Consider the following 20,093-nt stretch of genomic DNA (forward strand, 5'->3'; position numbering starts at 1 on the left):
ATTGGTGGATCCGAGAAAGTCAGGGTTGTGTTATTGCCATGTCAATGGTTTTGAAAAGTGATAACGGCATCTCAATTTTCAGACAGTTTTCAAAAGGCTATTTTTGACAGGATTTCTCAACATGTTGACTGCTTGGCTTATTTGTTTCTGTCTTGCATGAAGAACCATATTCCCTCTTATGGACTTTTTGTTTCCCTGTCATTTCTAAATCAGGATGCTGACCTTTGTTTTGAGGAGATTTTTGCTGACAGTTACAGAAATGTGTCCCCATTGAACGGGCTCTTTTTTAGCCCTATCCCTCACCGAGTTCACTTTTTGCTGATATTCAAAATCATTTTTCCTTTATAATAATACATGTTCTTTATCAGATTATGGTGCCTTTCATAACTGTCTGTTCATTGTTTCTGTGTTTCTGTCCTCTTCTCTGTATATTTTCATTTCCTCATTCCTGCATTCAGGTGCACTGCAGATTGAAATGAGCGAAGAGTCTGACCAGGGCAAGTATGAATGTGTTGCCACCAACAGTGATGGAACTCGCTATTCTACTCCAGCAAACCTCTATGTTCGAGGTAAGATGATATTTTGAACAGCATTGAAGGATTAAATTGGAAAAATCTGTCGTCCCTGAAACACCAGAACACAAAATTTTATTACACTTGGCTATGTTCACACAACAGGCCAAAGCAGGGGCCAGGAACCTACATCTCGTGAGCCATATTTGGCTCTTTTAATAAGTGAATTTGGATCTCCGCCAACCCTTAATTGTAGTTGTGGAACTGGCCGGCTCGCTTTATATGAACGTGCTGTGATGAGCTGATGGTGCATTCACACATTTTTCATGGGCCTTCAAATGTACATCGCAATAATATGCTTCAATACAGTGCCCATTGGTGGTGCTCCCGTCGCCGATTGCACGGAGATGGGCATTGGTACGGAGCTTGTCTCGCGCGTTAAGTCTCCGCTAAGCCAGCAGCGGGACTGGCCCCTCCCAACTCAATGCTGAGGAGTACTGGAGTATTTAAAAAATGCGTAGGGGAAAATTAAACCACTTAAGTTATCTGTGTGGTCCCCCAAGTCACAGAGGCGTACAATCAGTTTCAATTTCATGACTTTTTCGCCTGTCAAAATTGCCGCCACTTCCAGGAGAGTGAGACTCGAAACGGCTGCCCCCAGAGACTCCACATGTCTCTGCCAATGTTATGGACAGCCCCCCCGGTTGGGGTTTCGCCTTCTGGGAAATATACGCAGTACCACACCATGCGTATTTGTTATTTTCCAAGTGTTGAGTGCGAAACTGAGCAACAATTGTAATATCCCAAGTAGGGCTGCAGCTATCGAATATTTGAGTAATCGAGTAATCGACTGAAAATTCTATCGATTAATCGAGTAATCGGATAAAACAAATATATTTTTAGGTGAAGAGCAATTATAGATATACATGAGAAAACAAGACATTTTATCATTTTCAGTCAATCAATGTCTTTATTTTTGATGTATATTGTTAAAAACAGCCAACAATTGCATCTCAGATGTAACTAGAATTTTAAAAAATGCCTAATTCACTGTTTTCACTCAAAAAACCTTTAGATCTTATTTTTTAAAAGTATGTATATATATATATGTATATATATATATATATATATATATATATATATATATATATATATATATATATATATATATATATATATGTATATATATATAACACACCTAAAAATGCCTTTACGCTTGATAACACACATCACTTAAAAGTTTGGATTTTTTCCCACGTTTTTCAATTAAATATCTATTTGTGTCAAGCCATTTTTAAGTTCTAGTTAAGTTTTAAGTCAGTCTAAACTGTAAGTCCTGATAGGATTTTGAGTTTTTGCACTGTTCAAAATAAATGTATGATACAGGCTGTATTGGAGCACATTAGGGACTAGTGCTACTTGGTGTTTTATCCAGCAATGACTACTGAGCTAAAATTGATAGTTAGCATTATTGAGTTTTTATTTGACACCCTCATCACGCCACAACGCTATGTTATGTTAAAGCCTGTATGAAAGACACGTTAGCCACGCATCGAAAGCGGTCTTAATTAATTGAAACCTAGCCCTCCGCAGTGCTAACGTAAGGTGAGCTAGTAGTGACAGTAACGTTAATCTTATATATTAGCGCTTAGCGCTCTTTATTAGCGCTTAGCGCTCTACTGCTTTAAGATGGCGGCTGTTTGCTAACGCTGCCCAGACGCGGCCTAGTCTTTCACTGTGCATCTAGTTCAACATACATGTGATCTCTATGAGACGCACCAGATGCTACCTGTTACCAATGTAGCATTGTGGGGGCTAGTATTTAGCAACGTCGGCGTCGTTTGTGGCGGCTGTCGGCTGCGGTAAGTTTTTTTTTTTTTTCCTCTTCTTCCTCTCCGCACGTGACAGCGCGTTGTCCCGCATTAAAAGTAGTCCTAGCAAAACGTGATGCTTAGAGCTGTCAAAATAAACGATTACTCGAGGTGAATAAAATTACTCGGATCAGTTTTTAAACTCGAGTTACTCGAGTTGCTCGAGGATTCGTTTCAGCTCTAATCCCAAGTAATGATGTCAGGCTTTCATTGTTGTTTTCTGAAGATTTCATTCACAACTCAGCAACTGCTCGTAAAAGCCGAGCGTCTCCTCACTCTCGCCGTGGCGGAAAACACTAAGGTGACGTGAAGTTCAGTGGCCAAATTTTAAAATTGTCCTATATGCATGTGTGATACATCATTTGAAAGCCTAAAAAGCAAATAGACCCTAACTCCAAGTGAGAGCATGAGAGAGTAGAATTAAAGACACCAGGACTTTAATGAGTTATTATCGCGTACTTACCTTGTTTTGATCCAAAAACTCTGACAAAGCTGTGAATGGCCACAGCTGGACTTTTGGGGGATTTTATGGGTGAAACACGGTAATATAACAAGGGTCGCGATTCAGAAATCGCAGACATCAAGTAGTGGTCGAGATTTTCTTTTTCAAATATTTACCATTTTTAAACTTTTTGGGGGGGGGCCGGGGGGCGGAAAACACAAGACAAGACTGAAAAAGCAGTTTCTGCTCTTGCACCCCTCTTATAAAGTGCTGTATTTTAACCCAAAAGAACGATTGTGTTTGAGTGAATAATATGTCTATTTGCTGCCATAACAGTTTCATGGCGCATTTAGCCCCCAAACTATTTTAAATTTGTCCGTTTTACCCTGGAGACCCCCGTTTACAGATGCCGCGCAACCGCTTTTATTTCAACCCAGCCATAAAAAGAATGTAAGTACTTATATTTAGTATTCGAATTGTCTGTCGTTTTTAGCTTAGAATCATTAATTGATGTCTAATATTTTTTTTTAAATGACTAGAAAATTATTCACTCGCATATTTTAAACTTTTAAACAAATTACATCACAATTAAAAAATTTGCGTCTGTAAATAAGTCACGGATATCTACCTCATAGCTATCGCTTAATTGTTTTTTTTAAATTTAATTTTATTTTATTTTTTATTTATTTTTTTATTTTTTTGTTACTGTCCCCGATATTTGTGGTACTATATTTTACTATTATTATACTATTATATTATATTACTATATTATACTATTTTTGTGGTACACTATATTTTGTGGTACTATGTGGTACTTTCCCCAATATTTTAAATAATGAATAATCGATCCAAACAAAGAAAAATTGAAAAAAAAAACATTTAAAACGGTAAATATATGGAAAAGAAAATCTTATTATATTACCATGTTTCACCCATAAAATCCCCCAAAAATCTGGCTGTGGCCTTTTACAGCTGTGTCTTGACACTCGGTGATACATGCTACATGGAGTTTTTGGATCGAAAACAGGTAAGTATGCGATAATATCTCGTTTAAATCATGACATCTTTTAATTATGCTCTCTTATGCTGTCACCTCTAGTTCGAGTTTTGCTGTTTAAAATTTTTCTTATTTTTAAATGCCCTCCTGTTCAATTTTCCCCCAGAAAATTGAGATTTAAAGCTTTCCAATATGTATCACACATGCACATAGGACAATTTTGGAAATTTGGCCAAATTGGGGGTCTCAGAGCGGGACTTCAAGTCACCTGAGTGTTTTCCGCTATATATACACTGTATGGCTCTCGTGCAATCATATTTTAAAATACGTTAGGTGTTTTGACTCTCTCTGTCAAAAAGGTTCCCGACCCTTGGGCTAAAGTGACCCCAATTCCAATTTTTTAGCTTTTATCCACCTCAAGTGAGACAATTTATTGATGGTCTGGAAGAACCGAGTCGCATGGAAGAGGATATTTTCAAATCCGATCTAGGCCTCTTTCGTATGTGGTTTTAAAACTGATATAAGCCACATTTTTTGGAATGTGGCTGCGGTCTGAACTCTCAAGTCAAATCATAATTCACACGGCAATTACGTCAGCAAGAGAGTGAGATAATAATAAAAAAAACTTGGACAGCATAGACTAAAGTTTGCTATGGAAGGACTGGTTTTCATTGTGTGTGTGTCTAGGTGCTTGGTACATCTGTGCTGCCCCCAACATGGTTAGCTTGTGTTGCACTAGGTACCAGTAGCATTTTCATGGCATAAAAATATAATCTGATATTGTTGTGCTCTGCTTGTGTGCACTTAGGGAAGTAAATGGTAATTAAGGCTAATCTGCTAACTCCCCCGTTGCAATAGTGCTGTGCTCCCGTTACACCTCGCAGAGAAACAAAATGAGCGTAGTGTTATATGTCAATATTGCTTACATGCCGGAGAGTGAGGGCATGCTGTCTATAATCAATATATAAACATGTACATGCATGTTGTATTCATTCTTTAAATATATTAAAATAACACGACATATTTGAGGAAACTGTTAGGATCATTTAAGTCTGTTATTTGTGTCGTCCTTCTTTTGTGTGTGCTGGGGAGGGGGCAACAAAATAAGGGTCCCATTGAATAACGTACACGCAGTATGTGTAAGATACTGTCATTTGTTTTTTTACTTCTGTCCATGCGGGTCAGTTTGCTCAGTGTGTGGTGGACTGCGAGCTATTGCACAGAGGTGTGACTCTTGAACAGCGTTAATGGGAAAAGGCAGTCTGAACGATCACACAAAAATATCAGATATGAAAAAAAAGCGGATTCGTTCAATATGACCTGCGGTCTGAACATAGCCTAATGGACTGGATTGTACTCTAATTGTTGTGTGTTATTTACTTGAATAAAATTAGGGTGGCTGGAATGATCTTAACAATAACTTACCATTGTAAATGTCTTCAGCACAATACACTTAAGAAAGCAAACACTTATGCTATCATTTAGTAAGCTATGTACACGAAGTGGAGAAAATAAGTTAACCAAAGCAACTCACTAGCTACTAGAGGTGTGTGAAATTTCCGATTCTTAGATTATTCGCGATTCGTCCGTGGAAGATTCGAGAACGATTCACAAACATCCAAATTCTGATTATTGAAATATGTCAAGTAAAGCGGAAGTAAAACACACTCAGCGCGCCGCGCGGTCTTCAGGACGCAATGAGGAACGGAGCGAGAGTAGCTAAACATCATGCTTGTCATTACCCGGCCCCTCGGGTAATGCCAATGCTCAACTCACGGCTCTAGCTCAACTCATGCCGCGAGATAAAAAAACAACAACATACCTGACTGCTGCCGACAGCTGCTACAAAGTACGTCCACATAATGTTAAGGTAGATATCATATTATATAGGCCTAGATGCAAAATAGACTCAGTGGCGATAGCAGCACATGTGCAGAAAGCTAGATGCAGGAGTTAGTAAACAGCCGCCATCTTGAAGCAGTAGACTTCCCTGCAAGGCTGTTGTAGCGAACCTTCCAAGCGAACCTAATTAACTTTTTATCTAAAATACTCCTAAATCGGTAAAATATTGACTTGAATCTATCTTTAAAATAGTTTTAAAACTTTCACATGTCGAAAGTAGACAAAAGGGAAATTATGGAATAACAGGAGCAATTTTAACAACTTTAACGGTTGATTCACAATATTAAATTAATTGAATGTAGTTTAAAGCTGCTGATACAGAATGGGGATTTGAGTATATTTATTTATTGTTTTTAACTGTTAACTTGATACTGAAATAGTCGTTTATTTAGGCCTGCGAGGCTTTTCTTTTTTTTTTTCAGTTTTTGTAACTAATGTACAAAACATTAGCAGCTAATAACGGAGGGGGGGGGGTGTCATCAATAATCGATTTATAATCGAATCGTAGCCTCTGAATCGTAATCGTAATCGAATCGTTAGGTGCCCAAAGATTCCCACCTCTACTAGCTACTGCTGCATTTACCTGTAAACTGTGTAGTTCAATAGTTAAATGTCCCAGACTAAGTGAAAATTAGAGGAATAATTCCATACCAATTGTCCTCACAAGGTTCACGGGGTGCCAGAGGCAGTGTTGTTAATAACGGCGTTAGAATTTTTTTTTTTTTTTTTTTTTTTCCAGTAGTGAGTAATCTAATTAATTACTTTTCTCATCTTGGCAACGCCGTTACCGTTACTGGGGCGCGAAAGGCGTGCGTTACTATGCGATATTATGTTGGTTGAATGACGCGAGAAAAGTCTGAGAGAGACGGATTTAGGGAGACGAGAGGGCAGAGCAGGAGTGGGGAGGAGGCAAGGGAGTTGTGACGGTGTTGCAAACGCGATGCTAGTTGGCTCCAATAATACCTGACTGTAGCCGATAGCCTACAAACTACACCCACATGATGCTACGGTAGATATCACATAATATAGAACTAGATGCAAATGACAGACACGGCGACATGTATAAAGACCTAGATCCTTTAGTAAACAGCCGCCATCTTAAAGCAGTAGACCTCTCAGAAAGGCTCTGTTGTGGAGAAACTTCCTAGCGAACCTACGTTTTTTTTTATCTAAAATGCTCCTAAATCGGCAAAATCTTGACTTAAATCTATCTTTAAATGATGAAACAGTTTTAAAACTTACACTTGTCAAAAGTAGACGGAATGGGACTAATGCAATTAACCGGAGCAGTTTTAACAACTTTAACGGTTGATTCACAACATTAAATGACTTCCACATATAACAAAGGTTACTATCTAGTTATCGCAATATCCGCAATACCCCTGTGTCTAGTTAAGTTTAGGGCAAAGAATTGGGCTAGGGCCAATTGTCCCAAAAACCCTTTAAACTTCACATTGTGTGACCGTTTTTTTTTTTTTTTTTTTTAATTTATATATTTATTTTAGGAAGAAGAAAAAAAAACATGAAAATTATCACCAGTTACTTTGCCAAGTAATCAATTATTCTTACATTCAGGTAACTGAGTTACTAACGCAATTACTTTTTGGGAGAAGTAATTTGTACTGTAATTAATTACTTTTTTAAAGTAAGATTAACAACACTGGCCAGAGGCTACCCCAGCTAACTTCAGGCAAGAGGTATACCCTAAACTGGTTGCAGCACATAAATAATGCAATAATGATAAACTGTGTGATTGTAGCAGTAGTAGTCAAATAAAAACGGCATAATGTGATAGTATGGTCAGTAACTGTTGATGGACTAAAATGTAATAAATTAGGTAATATAGATACCAGTACTACAAAACCACATGTAGCCTATACCTTATAAATTTTGTACACTGAAGTATATTTTTATTAGTCTTTTCCAGATAGTATGCGTGTTAATCAAATTATAATTTTTATTTTGTTACAAGATACACTTCGCTATATCATTTAACCTAATTCACTGCCAAGCTATAAAAGAGAGGGCTTCCAAAAACAAGGGTCGTCTTTCCTCAGAGTTAACGCAGGGCTGAGTGTTTTTACTGAGGCTATTAATCTCTCTGCCCTCCCTTCTTAGCCTTTAGACCTCGAAGAGAAAACAAATCATCGTCTGGTTAGGACTCTTCATGTTTCTAGCCAAAATCTGACAAGCGCCTCACCTCTTCGGGCACTTTAAAAGCACGCGTTCTCACACACGCCCGACCAATGTTTGAGTCTTGAAGACATTTTTCATCCTGAAGCCTTTTGCTCTGTTGCCACACCAACCAACTCGGGGAAAAAAGGAAAAGAAAAAAAACAAAAGGCAACCTTTAAACAGCCTGATTGTTGCTCGCTCCAGGGATTACAAATATACACACACAACTAAATGTACAATTTCGAACACATAAATGTCATTCTCTACTAGATATATGTACTGTGTATGCACAAACACTAGATTCAGTGATGTGTCTCTAGTATTTGCAGGCTGGCTAAAATGTTTTGGTGCATTCAAGTGAGCATTTGACAGGCTGTGACGGGCTTTCACCGACAAACTGGCCCTCTACAGCTTCTGATTTTTCCTCCTTTTTCTTTTGAGCTTCCCCTCTTGTCTATTGCCGTGCTCCTGTGTCTAACGTGTTTTCTCTCCCTGTCTCTTCTCTGATATTGGCCATTTTCCCTCTCCTTTCCCCCCTCCTACCCTTCCATTCACCTCCCCCGCTTTGTCCTTACTCCCTCGGCAGAGCTCCGAGAAGGTTGGTACTGTGAAGCCAGTGTGACTCTATTGAATCTCTTTATTGAGTGTTTCTTTTTATTTTTCGATCAAGATACCATTTGTGTTGATGTTTTCGCCTGGTATGTGCTGTGTGTTGTATTTTTTTCCTGAGTGCACGTGCATTTTGCTGTGCTTTTTTTTCTTTTCTGTGGGTATCATTCATATTGTCATGCATAAAATATTTATTTCCCGGTGCTAACTCCATGAATAAAACATTTCCATATCACATGTGCCCAAATGGTGACTTACCTAACTGTTCTGTCTTTTCTGATTGCCACGAAATTTTAATTAAAAGCACCGGGAAAACACATTCACAGGTCCCCATTGTGATCCTGTGTACTGCACTTTACTTACAGTAACCACACACTGCTAATTGTCTAATAGTGCGTCTTTTCCTGGTTTTCTGCAGTACGTCGTGTCCCCCCTCGCTTCTCTATTCCCCCAGCGGACAGCGAGATCATGCCAGGGGGTAACGTCAACATCACCTGCGTGGCAGTAGGCTCACCGATGCCCTATGTAAAGTGGATGCTGGGAGCAGAGGATTTAACCCCAGAGGATGATATGCCCATCGGCCGTAATGTCCTTGAACTGACGGATGTGCGGCAGTCTAATAATTACACCTGTGTTGCCATGTCTACCCTCGGCGTTATTGAGGCAGTGGCGCAGATTATTGTAAAGGGTGAGTTTGCCACCATTCAGTAGGATGAGAAAGTGTCTCTTGACCAAGCGTGTACTTGTCCCTAGAACACAGTGCTGTTTTTGGAATTTTTATTTTTGTCTTAGTCTTTTGGATGAAAATACTTACCGTATTGGCCCGAATATAAGACGGTGTTTTTTGGATTGAGTTAAGACTGAAAAAGTGGGGGTCGTCATATATTCGCGGTCTAGACGTTATACCCATTCATGACGCTAGATGGCAACAGATATCATTGAAGCGAAGTTCTGTCATGACAAATCTCAGCTACTCTCAAGTTTAACCAGTTTGCATTATTTTATTGCATTGTTTTTCCTTATTCAGATTTGTTTCAAGACTGTAGTTAAAGTTAAACTTCACTTTGATGGTTAATGCAGTTATTGCAATTTTGATGTTTTATCACAATAGATTGGTTTATTTACATTTCAAAAACCAGAAGCCATTCATTTACGAATATGCTTGCACTTTAGTTAACATATTTAAATGTTCAGATATTAGATTTAAATGAGGCAAAAACACCTGCTTTTTCTCTCAAATATATTGTTATAACCATTTGTTTCACATGTACTGTAATTATTTTCTGTATAAAAATTAATTTGGTGTTCAAAAAGTCTTTTTTCAAACTTGAGTCTTGAAAAAGAGAGGGTCGTCTTATAATCAGGGCTGTCTTATATTCGGGCCAATACAGGTATTAGTTTTAGAAATGTTTTAGTAATTTCAAAATGTGTTCCTCTTCATCTAGTTTTAGTCGACAATTTTAGTCTATATACTTCAAAAGTTTTAGTCCATGAATAAATAAATAAATAAAAGGTTTCCAACAATTTCGAATGAACATGACAGACAAGCACATAACTGTAGAGTCGACAAGGATATCATGATTTGCGTTTTCATTTTGGTAATACACACTTAGCAGGAAAACAGCATGTTATTTGCAATTAATTAAACTCACCTGGACGCCACAAACTGTATGTTAAATGTTTTCCAAGAGTTTAATAAGACCAAGAAGAAGACCACCAAGTCACCGCGTTAAATGCTAATGCTAACACGAACGCTATGCTAACGCAAACACTATGCTTGAGCTACAAGTTAGTTTAGTGTGTGATGATCACTCAGCACAGACCTTTAAAGGCTAAAGCAACATGGTACATATAGCCAAGATAAGAAAGCAAAACTTACCAAGCAGCACCTGACACATATGTTTTACAAAAGGAGTCCGGAAGCGTGCATGTGAGGCGGGGGTTGTTCGGGGGGGAGGCACAGCACGTCACATGAGTGACTAGACCAAACACTGCTAAATACGAGCTAACTACACATACAATTAGAAAATACCCCACATTGTGAATTTATGACGAAAACTATGGTGAATTTTTATCTCGTTCTCGTGTCGTCAGACAAAAACTGGCATCCATTTTGTTATGTTTTAATCTTTCAAGGCACGTTTTCAGCGCGTCATTGTGACGTCATCGTCGTGAAAAAATTGTTCATTGACGAAAGATTTTCGTCGTCGTCATCGTTGACGAAAACAACACTGCTAGGGCGTACGAAAAAAGTTGTGTAATATGCAATAATAAATCTTGGATTTATTATTTACTCATTGCTAAATTATTGAACAGCAAATCATATACTGTATATTAAAATAAGTATTCAAATAAACAAGAAATTTAAATAAAAATGGAACTGTTGTCTGAAAACAAAGATTAAAATCCTTCCTAAAAGTTAAATACAACTGAACTGTACTTAACAAATTTGTACTGAATTGTTCAAAAAGTTTGAGCCACCCTAATTATTACTTTACATTATTTACCGTCTAAAATTTTATTCACTGATTGCTTCGCATAATGTTTACATGTTTAAGGGACAATAAATGGTACTCATTCCACTGTTCTAGCTATTAAGAAATTAGTAATGATATTTTTTTTTATCATTATTATTATTAATATTATTATTATTCTTTTCCTCTTGGCTATTCCCTTTGTGAGTCATTAACAAATACTGTATACCACTATCTTGTTATAACTATATTTCTTTTAACTACCAAAATCATCAATAGTTTTTTTGTGGTAATATTGTGTCACAATTCACTATTCAACCACTTGAGAAGCAATACTAATTTAAGGCATCTTCAACATGAAGTCTAAGTGATGCGCTTGTAAATCTTTTGAGTTATTTTCATTATTCATATTCATTGTGTTCACATGTGTATTCAATTTCAAGGGCCAATAAATTGTAACATTGTCATTCCTTCAGCTCTCCCTAAGGCTCCTGGCACACCTGTCGTGACTGAGCGAACTGCAACAAGCATCACTCTCACCTGGGACTCTGGCAACCCAGAACCTGTCTCTTATTATATCATACAAGTAAGTGACAGCAACACAAAGCTGCTAAATCTATTGTCTCAAGCCAAGTTGAATTAATATGCATTGTGTATGAAAATGAAACAAAACGATACTTGTCCACACAGTCTTACAGTTTCCTTCTGCTGGCATTTATTTGTGTAATGCTGTGTGACCAACACTTTATCTCCAGATCATCATCCCTCAGCTTGTGTCATAAATCAAACTGTGTTGTTTAATGTCCATGTGTTATTATGTCTACTGTATATCTTGATGAACTCTCTCTTGCCCCAGCATCGTTCCAAAGGCTCCGAGGACCCCTATAAAGAGATTGATGGCATTGCCACCACTCGCTATAGTGTGGGTGGCCTGAGCCCTTACTCCCATTATGACTTCCGCGTGGCAGCTGTTAACACCATCGGGCAGGGTCCCTCCAGCGAAGTGGTGGAGGCTCGCACAGCAGAGCAGGCGCCCTCCTCACCTCCTCGACAAGTAAGGTTGAATTCTACTTGTCTGGTATCATAAGTATTATCATAGCATGAGCATTATTGTAGGTTTACTCTAGGCCTAAAGATGATATTGCGGTGTTCAAAAATGTGATCGAATTATAATGTGTCCATTGTAAAGATTTCATGGGCTAATGACTTTATCTCCTACTGTTGTATGATAGTACAGGGTGGGGCAGAGTAACCTGCCTATTTTAATTTGGCGCCCTGAATCGATGGTTGCGCTGAGAATAGTAGGGATGGACTTATTTGAGAGGGTGGAGCTTAAAGTTTGGTTCTTAACGTGCGTTATTTATTTTGTGTTTATTTTTCAGGAACCCCAGTGAGCATCATGGAGTGGACGAAGTTGGAACGCACTTTCGCTGTTGAGGCATTTTTTTCAAGCAGTAGCTCAATTGTCGCAGCTTAATGTGCATTCCATAGACATTTCAATATTGCCCCGTGTTCTTGGCCAGCAGTCGGTTGTTTCACGGGTAAACAAGGTCAGGGAAATGCGTGGTGTAAGGAAAATGAAACCTGGTGTCCCACGAACAGCAAGGTCACCCCAAAACATTGATGCGGTTAGACAATCTGTTTTTAGGTCTCCCCAACGGTCTGCCCACAAGCATGCATCTGCTCTTGGGTTGTCTGCTCGTTCTGTGAGACGATTCCTCCATGAAGAATTGAAATTTCAGCCCTATAAATTAGCCATAGTACAGGAACCTAATCCACACGATTTTATTGCTCGCTTGAGAAAAATGCCTCAACAGCGAAAGCGCGTTTCAACTTCGTCCACTTCATGATGCTTACTGGGGTTCCTGAAAAATATACACAAAATAAATAACATACGTGAAGAACCAAACTTTAAGCCCCACCCTCTTAAATAAGTCCATCTGTACTATCCTCAGAGAAACCATCGCTTCAGAGTGTAAAATTTAAATAAGCAAGTTGCTTTGCCCCACCCTGTAGGATACGAAGATGATGAGTTTTCCTGATACATTTGCATGTAGTACTTGACCTTTACTTTAATTAGAAGTATTAATGGTTCCAATCTTAAATCTTTGCTCTTGGGCTCTCAGGTCAGAGGTCGCATGCTGAGTACCACAACTGCAATCATCCACTGGGATGAGCCAGAGGAACCAAACGGGCAGGTAGTGGGCTACAGGGTGTACTACACCTCAGACAACACACTGCCAGTGAACCAGGTATTTGTTTGTGGCTGAAAAGTTACCTGATCTGTGTCAATACCTCTGTTCATACAATGCCTTATGTATGGGTTCTATGAAGTGGGAGAAGCAGATGGTGCGGAGTGCCAATTTCATTACCATTCAGAGTTTGACTCCTAACAAGACATATTACATCAGAGTGTTGGCTTTCACCTCTGTTGGAGACGGCCCTCTTTCCCAGGATCTGCAAATCATCGCCAAAACTGGTGGTAAGACACCAGAATTTTCAATATGTCATCTTCTAAAGTAACAAGTAAGTTAAAAATGACTTTGTTCTTGAACTGTATAGTCCCATCCCAGCCATCAGACTTCAAAGGAGAGGCCAAATCTGAGACAAGTATCCTGTTGTCCTGGATAGCTCCACCCCAGGGTGGCCCTGACAACCAGATCACAGGATATGAACTGGTTTATCGACGAGCAGACGATACAGAGGAGGTGAGGAATGAAGTTGAGTGTGTGTGCTCATTCATTGTAGGTTGGAGGTTGTCTCTGCAAAATTGGTTGGTACCAATCACAGGGCTCATACAACATATTCAGTTGTAGTAACATTCTTTTCAATGTGCAATTAAAGTCTCTAATTACACTGCAAATGATATTAATATTGACTTTTACAAAATCTTGAGCGACTGATGTGAAGTCACATTAATGTCGCTCTGCGTTCATGTCCCATTTAGAAAAAAGTGAGCTTTGAGCCAACAAGCTCCTACCTGTTGAAGAACCTCAAGCCTTTCTCAGCCTACACTTTCCAGTTAGCTGCCCGTAGCAAACATGGCATTGGTGCATACACCAACGAGATTTCTATTGACACGCCTCAGACGCGTAAGTACAGCTGCACATCGTAGCGTGTGATTGGGGTATGTGATAAGAGTCAGGCTTTATTTGGGCAATGCAAATCATACAAATCTTTCTTGGAAGACATTTAATTGAATGCAGACAACTACCCAGTCCAACTAAATGGGAGCCGATGTCTATAAGAAACTAAACTTTTTCAATTTAATTTTTTTTTTAAAAAAAGGGTGTGGTTCAATTTTTTTACGTAACCTGCAGACAAACAAGACAGCCAACAGTAATGTTAAAAAATATGAAAGAGGAGAAAAAATGTTTAATATAATTGAAATTTTAATTTGCATTGTTCCAAATAGGCCAACCTGAATTCTGACTTGCATTGACCTCAGTTTTGATACTTCAACAAATGCCAAATGTGAGTTATTCTTTCCTAATCGGCATAGAATGGTAAAAGTTCCAAATTCCTATAGTTGGCTATCAATTTGAGGTCTGTAAGATGTTCAGTATAAGCATGGCTATACAAGTCAGAGGTTTTGTAGCTGGAGATATGATCTCCACCAAGGATCCACTGCTCAAAATTGAGTAGAACAAGTAAGTTCCAGGCAGGTATGTTTGTGTGTTCGAAGCTCTAGTCAGTCTATTTTGTGTTGCGTCTCTTTAAAGTCATTCACTCTCTTTTCGTCAGTCAAACAGAAGTCAACACTCATCATTCAGTATCTTTGTTCTGTCATCTTGCTTTTTAGTCAGAGGACCATTTTTCTTGATAGCTTCAGTTCTCCAGTGTTTTGTTTTCATTTTATGTTTTTTTGTCTTCTGTTCTCTGTCTTGTGTCTTGCTCCATTCCATCCCCATTCCTCCACCTCACCCCACTTACAACTTACACACACCACCAACTCACACTTACCCAAAACAATTCCAACTCTGCCTCCTCAAACCGGCCAATCAGTTCCTTCAGCACCTCCCCAGGACATAACATGCACCAGCCCCACTTCTACCAGCATCCTGGTAAGTTGGGCACCACCACCTTTGGAGTTTCAGAACGGCATCATTACGGGATACACCATCCAGTATTCAACTACCGGGGGCAACAAAACATCCAAAAGGATTGACGGCATTCCTACGGAAGGTTCTCCGTATCTCTTGGAAAACCTTGAGAAATGGACTGAGTACGGAATAACAGTGCGGGCGCTGACGGAAGCCGGCGACGGACCTGAGAGTTTACAGCTGATTATTCGCACCGAGGAAGATGGTACGTTTCCATCCACCGCTATCAATGGCTACAGTACCTCTGCCTTGCTAATACAACTAATGAGCTCTGATCACCTGCGGCTAACTAACTAGAGAATGCGTTCCAGATCAGTTTTGAGCACCTTCCCTTTTTCCCTGCACAACCACCCAAACTGGAAAAACTCCCTTTTGTCTTCCCTTACCACTGCTTTCTCTCCATCCGCAGCAATCATTTTTTCCCTTGCTGCAGTTTTTTTCTGTACTCTTATTTTTTGTTTTTTAATACGGCCTTTTGCCCTTTTCTTCCCAAATTCTTTAATGTTGGGATTTCCTTTTCTTGGAATGACAAAAAACCCACACGACTGTAACTTGGCTGAACCTTGGCCTTCCCTCACATCTAACTGCCCTCCCAACCTCCTTACACCTTGACAGCTGTTTTTAATGTATTTTAATAATATTTAATCGATCTTTTTGCCGTAATTTTGTCTTCTTTTCAGCGTTATTTTGACTATTCCTACTTAATGGCTGATGCTCCCAGCATTCCACCAATAACACTGACTCCAGTGTTGTGGGGGAGAAGTGTAGTTCTTGGCAGCACAAGAGACATTTTTTTTTCTTGATAACAATATTTTCTCTTTGACTGTCTGCCACTGTTTATCTGCCCGTGGCGACAAATCCTTTTCTATCTGCCATTCTTATCTTTCTCTACATTTGCTTCTTATCCGTCACTGCTTTTTCCTCCATGTTTTTCCTCGAGCACCCACATTTTTTTTTTTTTTTTAAACTATTTTGACCTTTTTTCCCCCGAGACATGACTTTAAAATTAGACTTTTTGGATGGCAGCATTTTTACATCAGTTTCACAGTGTATTTTTCTACCCCCACTCTATTTTTAATCCAAAAGAACACTTCCGCGCTGATATTCAAGTGCCCATCGTCAGTGACCCTTGACCTCTATCCCAAAATGCATTTATAGTTCCAAGTGGTCCTCCTCGAGGGGTGGACGCAGAGACAGTGAACGCCTCAGCCATTAGGGTGAAATGGCGAGCGCCAGCCCCTGAGCTGCAGCACGGTCAGATCCGAGGCTACCAAGTCCACTACGTGAAGATGAACTACGGCGAGCCTCAGGGTCAGCCCTCCATCAAGGACATTCTTATAGAGGATTCGCAGGTAATACATACCAGAGTAGAAATTTTAATGGGTAATACATTCATCTTGTAATAATAATTTTCTTTCCTGTTCTTATTTGTATCTATCAATACCCAGTGGGAATACGACCAATCAGTTCAATATGTGAGTAAATATATTTTTATTTTTCTCATATTGTGAAAATACAACTTTTCACGTTTCAGAAACTTAATATAAGGGTCTGAATACAATCACAGATACATACGTTATCTTGAGTCATATGTGTGAAATGAATGAACCCTTTACAACAGGGGTTGGGAACTAATGTCTCGCAAGACTTATCTGGCTCTTTTGATGAGTTAATCTGGCTCCCTGCCAACCTGTCATTTTAAATGTGGAACCGGCTGGCTTGCTTGACATGAATGAGCTGTGTTGAGCATTCACTCATTTTTCTTCAAGCTGCAAACTTACATCGCAATAATATGCTTCAATTCAATGCCCATTGGTGGTCCTCTGCTCGCAGATTACATGGAGATGGGCATTGGTATAGAGCTCGTCTCGCACAGGGTGGCCCCTCCCAACCCCATACCGAGTGAACTAAAGTATATAAAAATACTGGGAGAAAATTAAACCACGAAAGAACTGCACGGTACCCCAAGTCACAAAGTGACGCGATCAGTTTCACGTTCATGACTTTTTCGCCTGTCAAAATTGTCAAGACAGACTCACAAAACGGCTGGCCAGAGATGCTCCACCTGTCTTGGCTGCCGTTATGCACACGCCCCCTCTGGTTGGGGTTTCCTCTTCCAGGAAATATATACAGCGCCATACCATGTTTCTGTTTGTTATTTTCCAAGTGGTGAGTGCGCAACTGACCAACGATTATAACATCCCAAGTTACGATGCCATACTTTCGTTGTTGTTTTCAAAAGATTTATTTCAATCACAACTAGGCGACTACGCGTAAAGGCCCAGCGTGCCGTCACTCTCGCTCCCGCGTAATGCATTCAAATCCGCTTATAGAAAAACAGTGCTCACAAAACGGACTCGGACAAGCTGGCAACAGAACATGTCTATATATATTTGTATATATATTAACCTGGATTGGTGCCGCGTTTCCCCTTGGCTTCCAGTTTTTGACGGCCACCCCCCTTCCGGATCCGGTCTGGGTGCACGACTGCACGTTTCTTCACCGTTAGCTATTGTTGCCACGATTGGAAAGTTTCCTTCAATTCTTTGTTGAAAATTTCATCGGAGATTTCCATTTTTCCATCTGAGATTTTCCACTAGGAAATAGACCGGAAACGGAACACTCAGAGGAGCGAGCTTAAGGCTCAGAAACCGGTTTTCTGCTAAAATGTCCTACAACAGCGAAACGTGCTTCTAGAGGCGAAATTGCCAACCAAAGTACTATCGTGCGCTTCAGCTTGTTTGGTTTAGATGCATCCAGGAAGAACGTACTAAAAAAAGGGAAATACCTAAACGTAGTAATAACATTGGTTTAAACACGCCTCTTGATTAGGGTTGGGCATCGAGAATCGATGGGAACCGGTTCTAACACTCCGATGCTCCCGGAATCGTTCGAATTTTTAAATTTTGATTCCTTGTTTTGATGCCCTGACCGCCGAGCGGAAAAAAATTGCTCAAGTTTAAAGACTGATATTTATATATAAATTAGCCCTGTGAGAAGTTCATTTTATTTTAAAAAAAAAACGTCGAGAAGTTAAGACTTTAATATAAACTATGCAATTTTTTGGACCCTGCATTTTTTTTTTTTTTTTTTTTTTAACTCCCTCTTAAAAGAATCAAAATCGGGAATCATTCAGAACCGGAATCTAACCGTGGAATCGAAATCGGAACCGGAATCGTTCAATTTCAAACGATGCCAGACCCTACTCGTGATTAATGTGGTCAACAGATCAACACTGTGCTTTAAAGCTACCACAAGAAAACACAAAAGTATGAGAGGGAAACACATGCAAAACGTATTTTGAGTGTATGATAAGGTAATAAAGGACTCAATTAAAAAAAATAAAAAAATAAAAATAGTACGTAGTCGCCGCTTTTAACCGATGTGCGAATGCGTGCGCAAGCGCACTGGGCATTATTTAGGATGTCTTGCCACGTATTAAGTGAAAGGGGGGCCACAAAATATTAAATGTGTTGGTTCACTTACTTATTTCCCCCCCTTCTGTCATTTTTTGCATACTACCCTCATTAAAACATGAAAACCTATAAATGTTTGGTTGGTTTTAGTAAAAAAAGACCGTTTTTTCATATGTGTGATTTTGACAAAGATCAGATCACTTTTGACGGTGATTTTATGCAGAAATGTGAGAAATTCCAAAAGGTTCTGATAATTTTTCATACCACTGTAGCTTTTGTTAGAACTCACCTTTTTTAATGTGAGTCAGAGATTTGACACAATTTTAAAACTAAAGTATTTTATTTAGCTTAGTCTGTTTTAAATTCATTTTTGGTATAAAATATTATATAGATGTAGATGTGTATTAAACCCAGATGTACAGAAAAGACATGGAAATAAAAGTAAAACCGTTTATCTCACCAAGTTGGTCTCAGTTCATAGCAACAAAGAAAATTGATTCATTGTTCTAATGCTTGTGGGAATTTTTTTCTCTCAAGAGGAGCATTTACTAGGTCTAAGTGAATTTTTTTATCAATGGTTTTTATTTTTATACCTTTTGCCATGGATATTTGCCAACACTGATTTTTTTTTTTTGCATCTGTGCAACCTCCTCTTATCTTGCAGGATGCGCTTCTTGGAGACTTACAGGCAGACACCTCCTACTCTATCTCAGTAGGAGCTTACACTGCCAAGGGAGATGGTGCCCGCAGCAAACCTGTTAGTGTCTGCACTGCTCTGCCTCGTAAGTTGCAGAAATATATTCATTCTTTAATAAGTATGCACAAGAAATATTCATGATTTTTGAGAATTCCTAATTGGTATCATTATTCGTAATTCTGCTTTTAAGGCAGAGGTACTAGGCAGCAACTGTTCAGATTCAGCAGTTAGTTTTTCTCAGTTGCCTTGGTACGTTTTGCAGATGAGAATTGAAATTCTTAAAACTACTTGTTCAATCCTCACAACATCGTATCACTAGTGTACATCAAAAAATCACTCTCTCATTTCTTTGAGCAAGTTGCAATTGTTTTTGTGCATCCATATAAATGATTTTGTACAATTCTCTGCTGTTTCCTACATTATTAGTTGCCTCTTTCATAATGGTCAAAATGGATGATCATGGTTCTCTATTGAATAGTCTCACCACCCACAACATTTACTCATTACTTCATTGTATAAGTCTTTACATGCAAAATCGATGAACATGTTGTCAGAACATGTCTACGTGTGTGCTTATATCTAAGCATTTTCTTTACTTATTTTATGTAACTTATTATAACCTGCAAAAATTTGTGATAGTTTGGGACAATGTGGGTTTCCACCACTCCAACATAATGAGGGAATGGTTTGCAACCCACAACAGAATGGTAATGGAGTTCCTCCCACCATACTCCCCATTCCTCAATCCCATAGAAGTATTTTCTCCACATGGAGATGGCAAGTGTATGATTGCCAGCCTCACACTCAGATGACTGTTCTGGATGCCATGAATGCAGCATGCAGTGACATCACAGCAGATGCCTGCAGAGGCTGGATAAGGCATTCAAGAAGATTC

At 39.1% G+C, this 20,093-nt stretch overlaps 1 protein-coding gene across 27 annotated transcripts in view; it reads left to right on the forward strand.

The window, feature by feature from the left end:
- Positions 1-20,093, forward strand: part of LOC130920019 (receptor-type tyrosine-protein phosphatase delta-like) — a 401,349-nt gene that overhangs the window by 307,471 nt on the left and 73,785 nt on the right. For 12 of the 27 annotated variants that reach the window (XM_057842767.1, XM_057842771.1, XM_057842776.1 and 9 more), the window contains 13 exons: positions 459-569; positions 8,486-8,497; positions 8,927-9,196; positions 11,459-11,568; positions 11,839-12,036; positions 13,109-13,234; positions 13,317-13,464; positions 13,545-13,690; positions 13,930-14,074; positions 14,988-15,290; positions 16,244-16,437; positions 16,534-16,560; positions 19,166-19,283. In XM_057842767.1, the coding sequence (XP_057698750.1) occupies positions 459-569; positions 8,486-8,497; positions 8,927-9,196; positions 11,459-11,568; positions 11,839-12,036; positions 13,109-13,234; positions 13,317-13,464; positions 13,545-13,690; positions 13,930-14,074; positions 14,988-15,290; positions 16,244-16,437; positions 16,534-16,560; positions 19,166-19,283 (1,908 nt within the window). The remainder of the gene's footprint in view (positions 1-458; positions 570-8,485; positions 8,498-8,926; positions 9,197-11,458; positions 11,569-11,838; positions 12,037-13,108; positions 13,235-13,316; positions 13,465-13,544; positions 13,691-13,929; positions 14,075-14,987; positions 15,291-16,243; positions 16,438-16,533; positions 16,561-19,165; positions 19,284-20,093) is intronic. The other 15 variants (XM_057842783.1, XM_057842786.1, XM_057842784.1 and 12 more) reach the window with 3 other exon arrangements.

The sequence above is a fragment of the Corythoichthys intestinalis genome, chromosome 8, assembly GCF_030265065.1.
Source record: "Corythoichthys intestinalis isolate RoL2023-P3 chromosome 8, ASM3026506v1, whole genome shotgun sequence".
NCBI lineage: Eukaryota > Metazoa > Chordata > Actinopteri > Syngnathiformes > Syngnathidae > Corythoichthys > Corythoichthys intestinalis.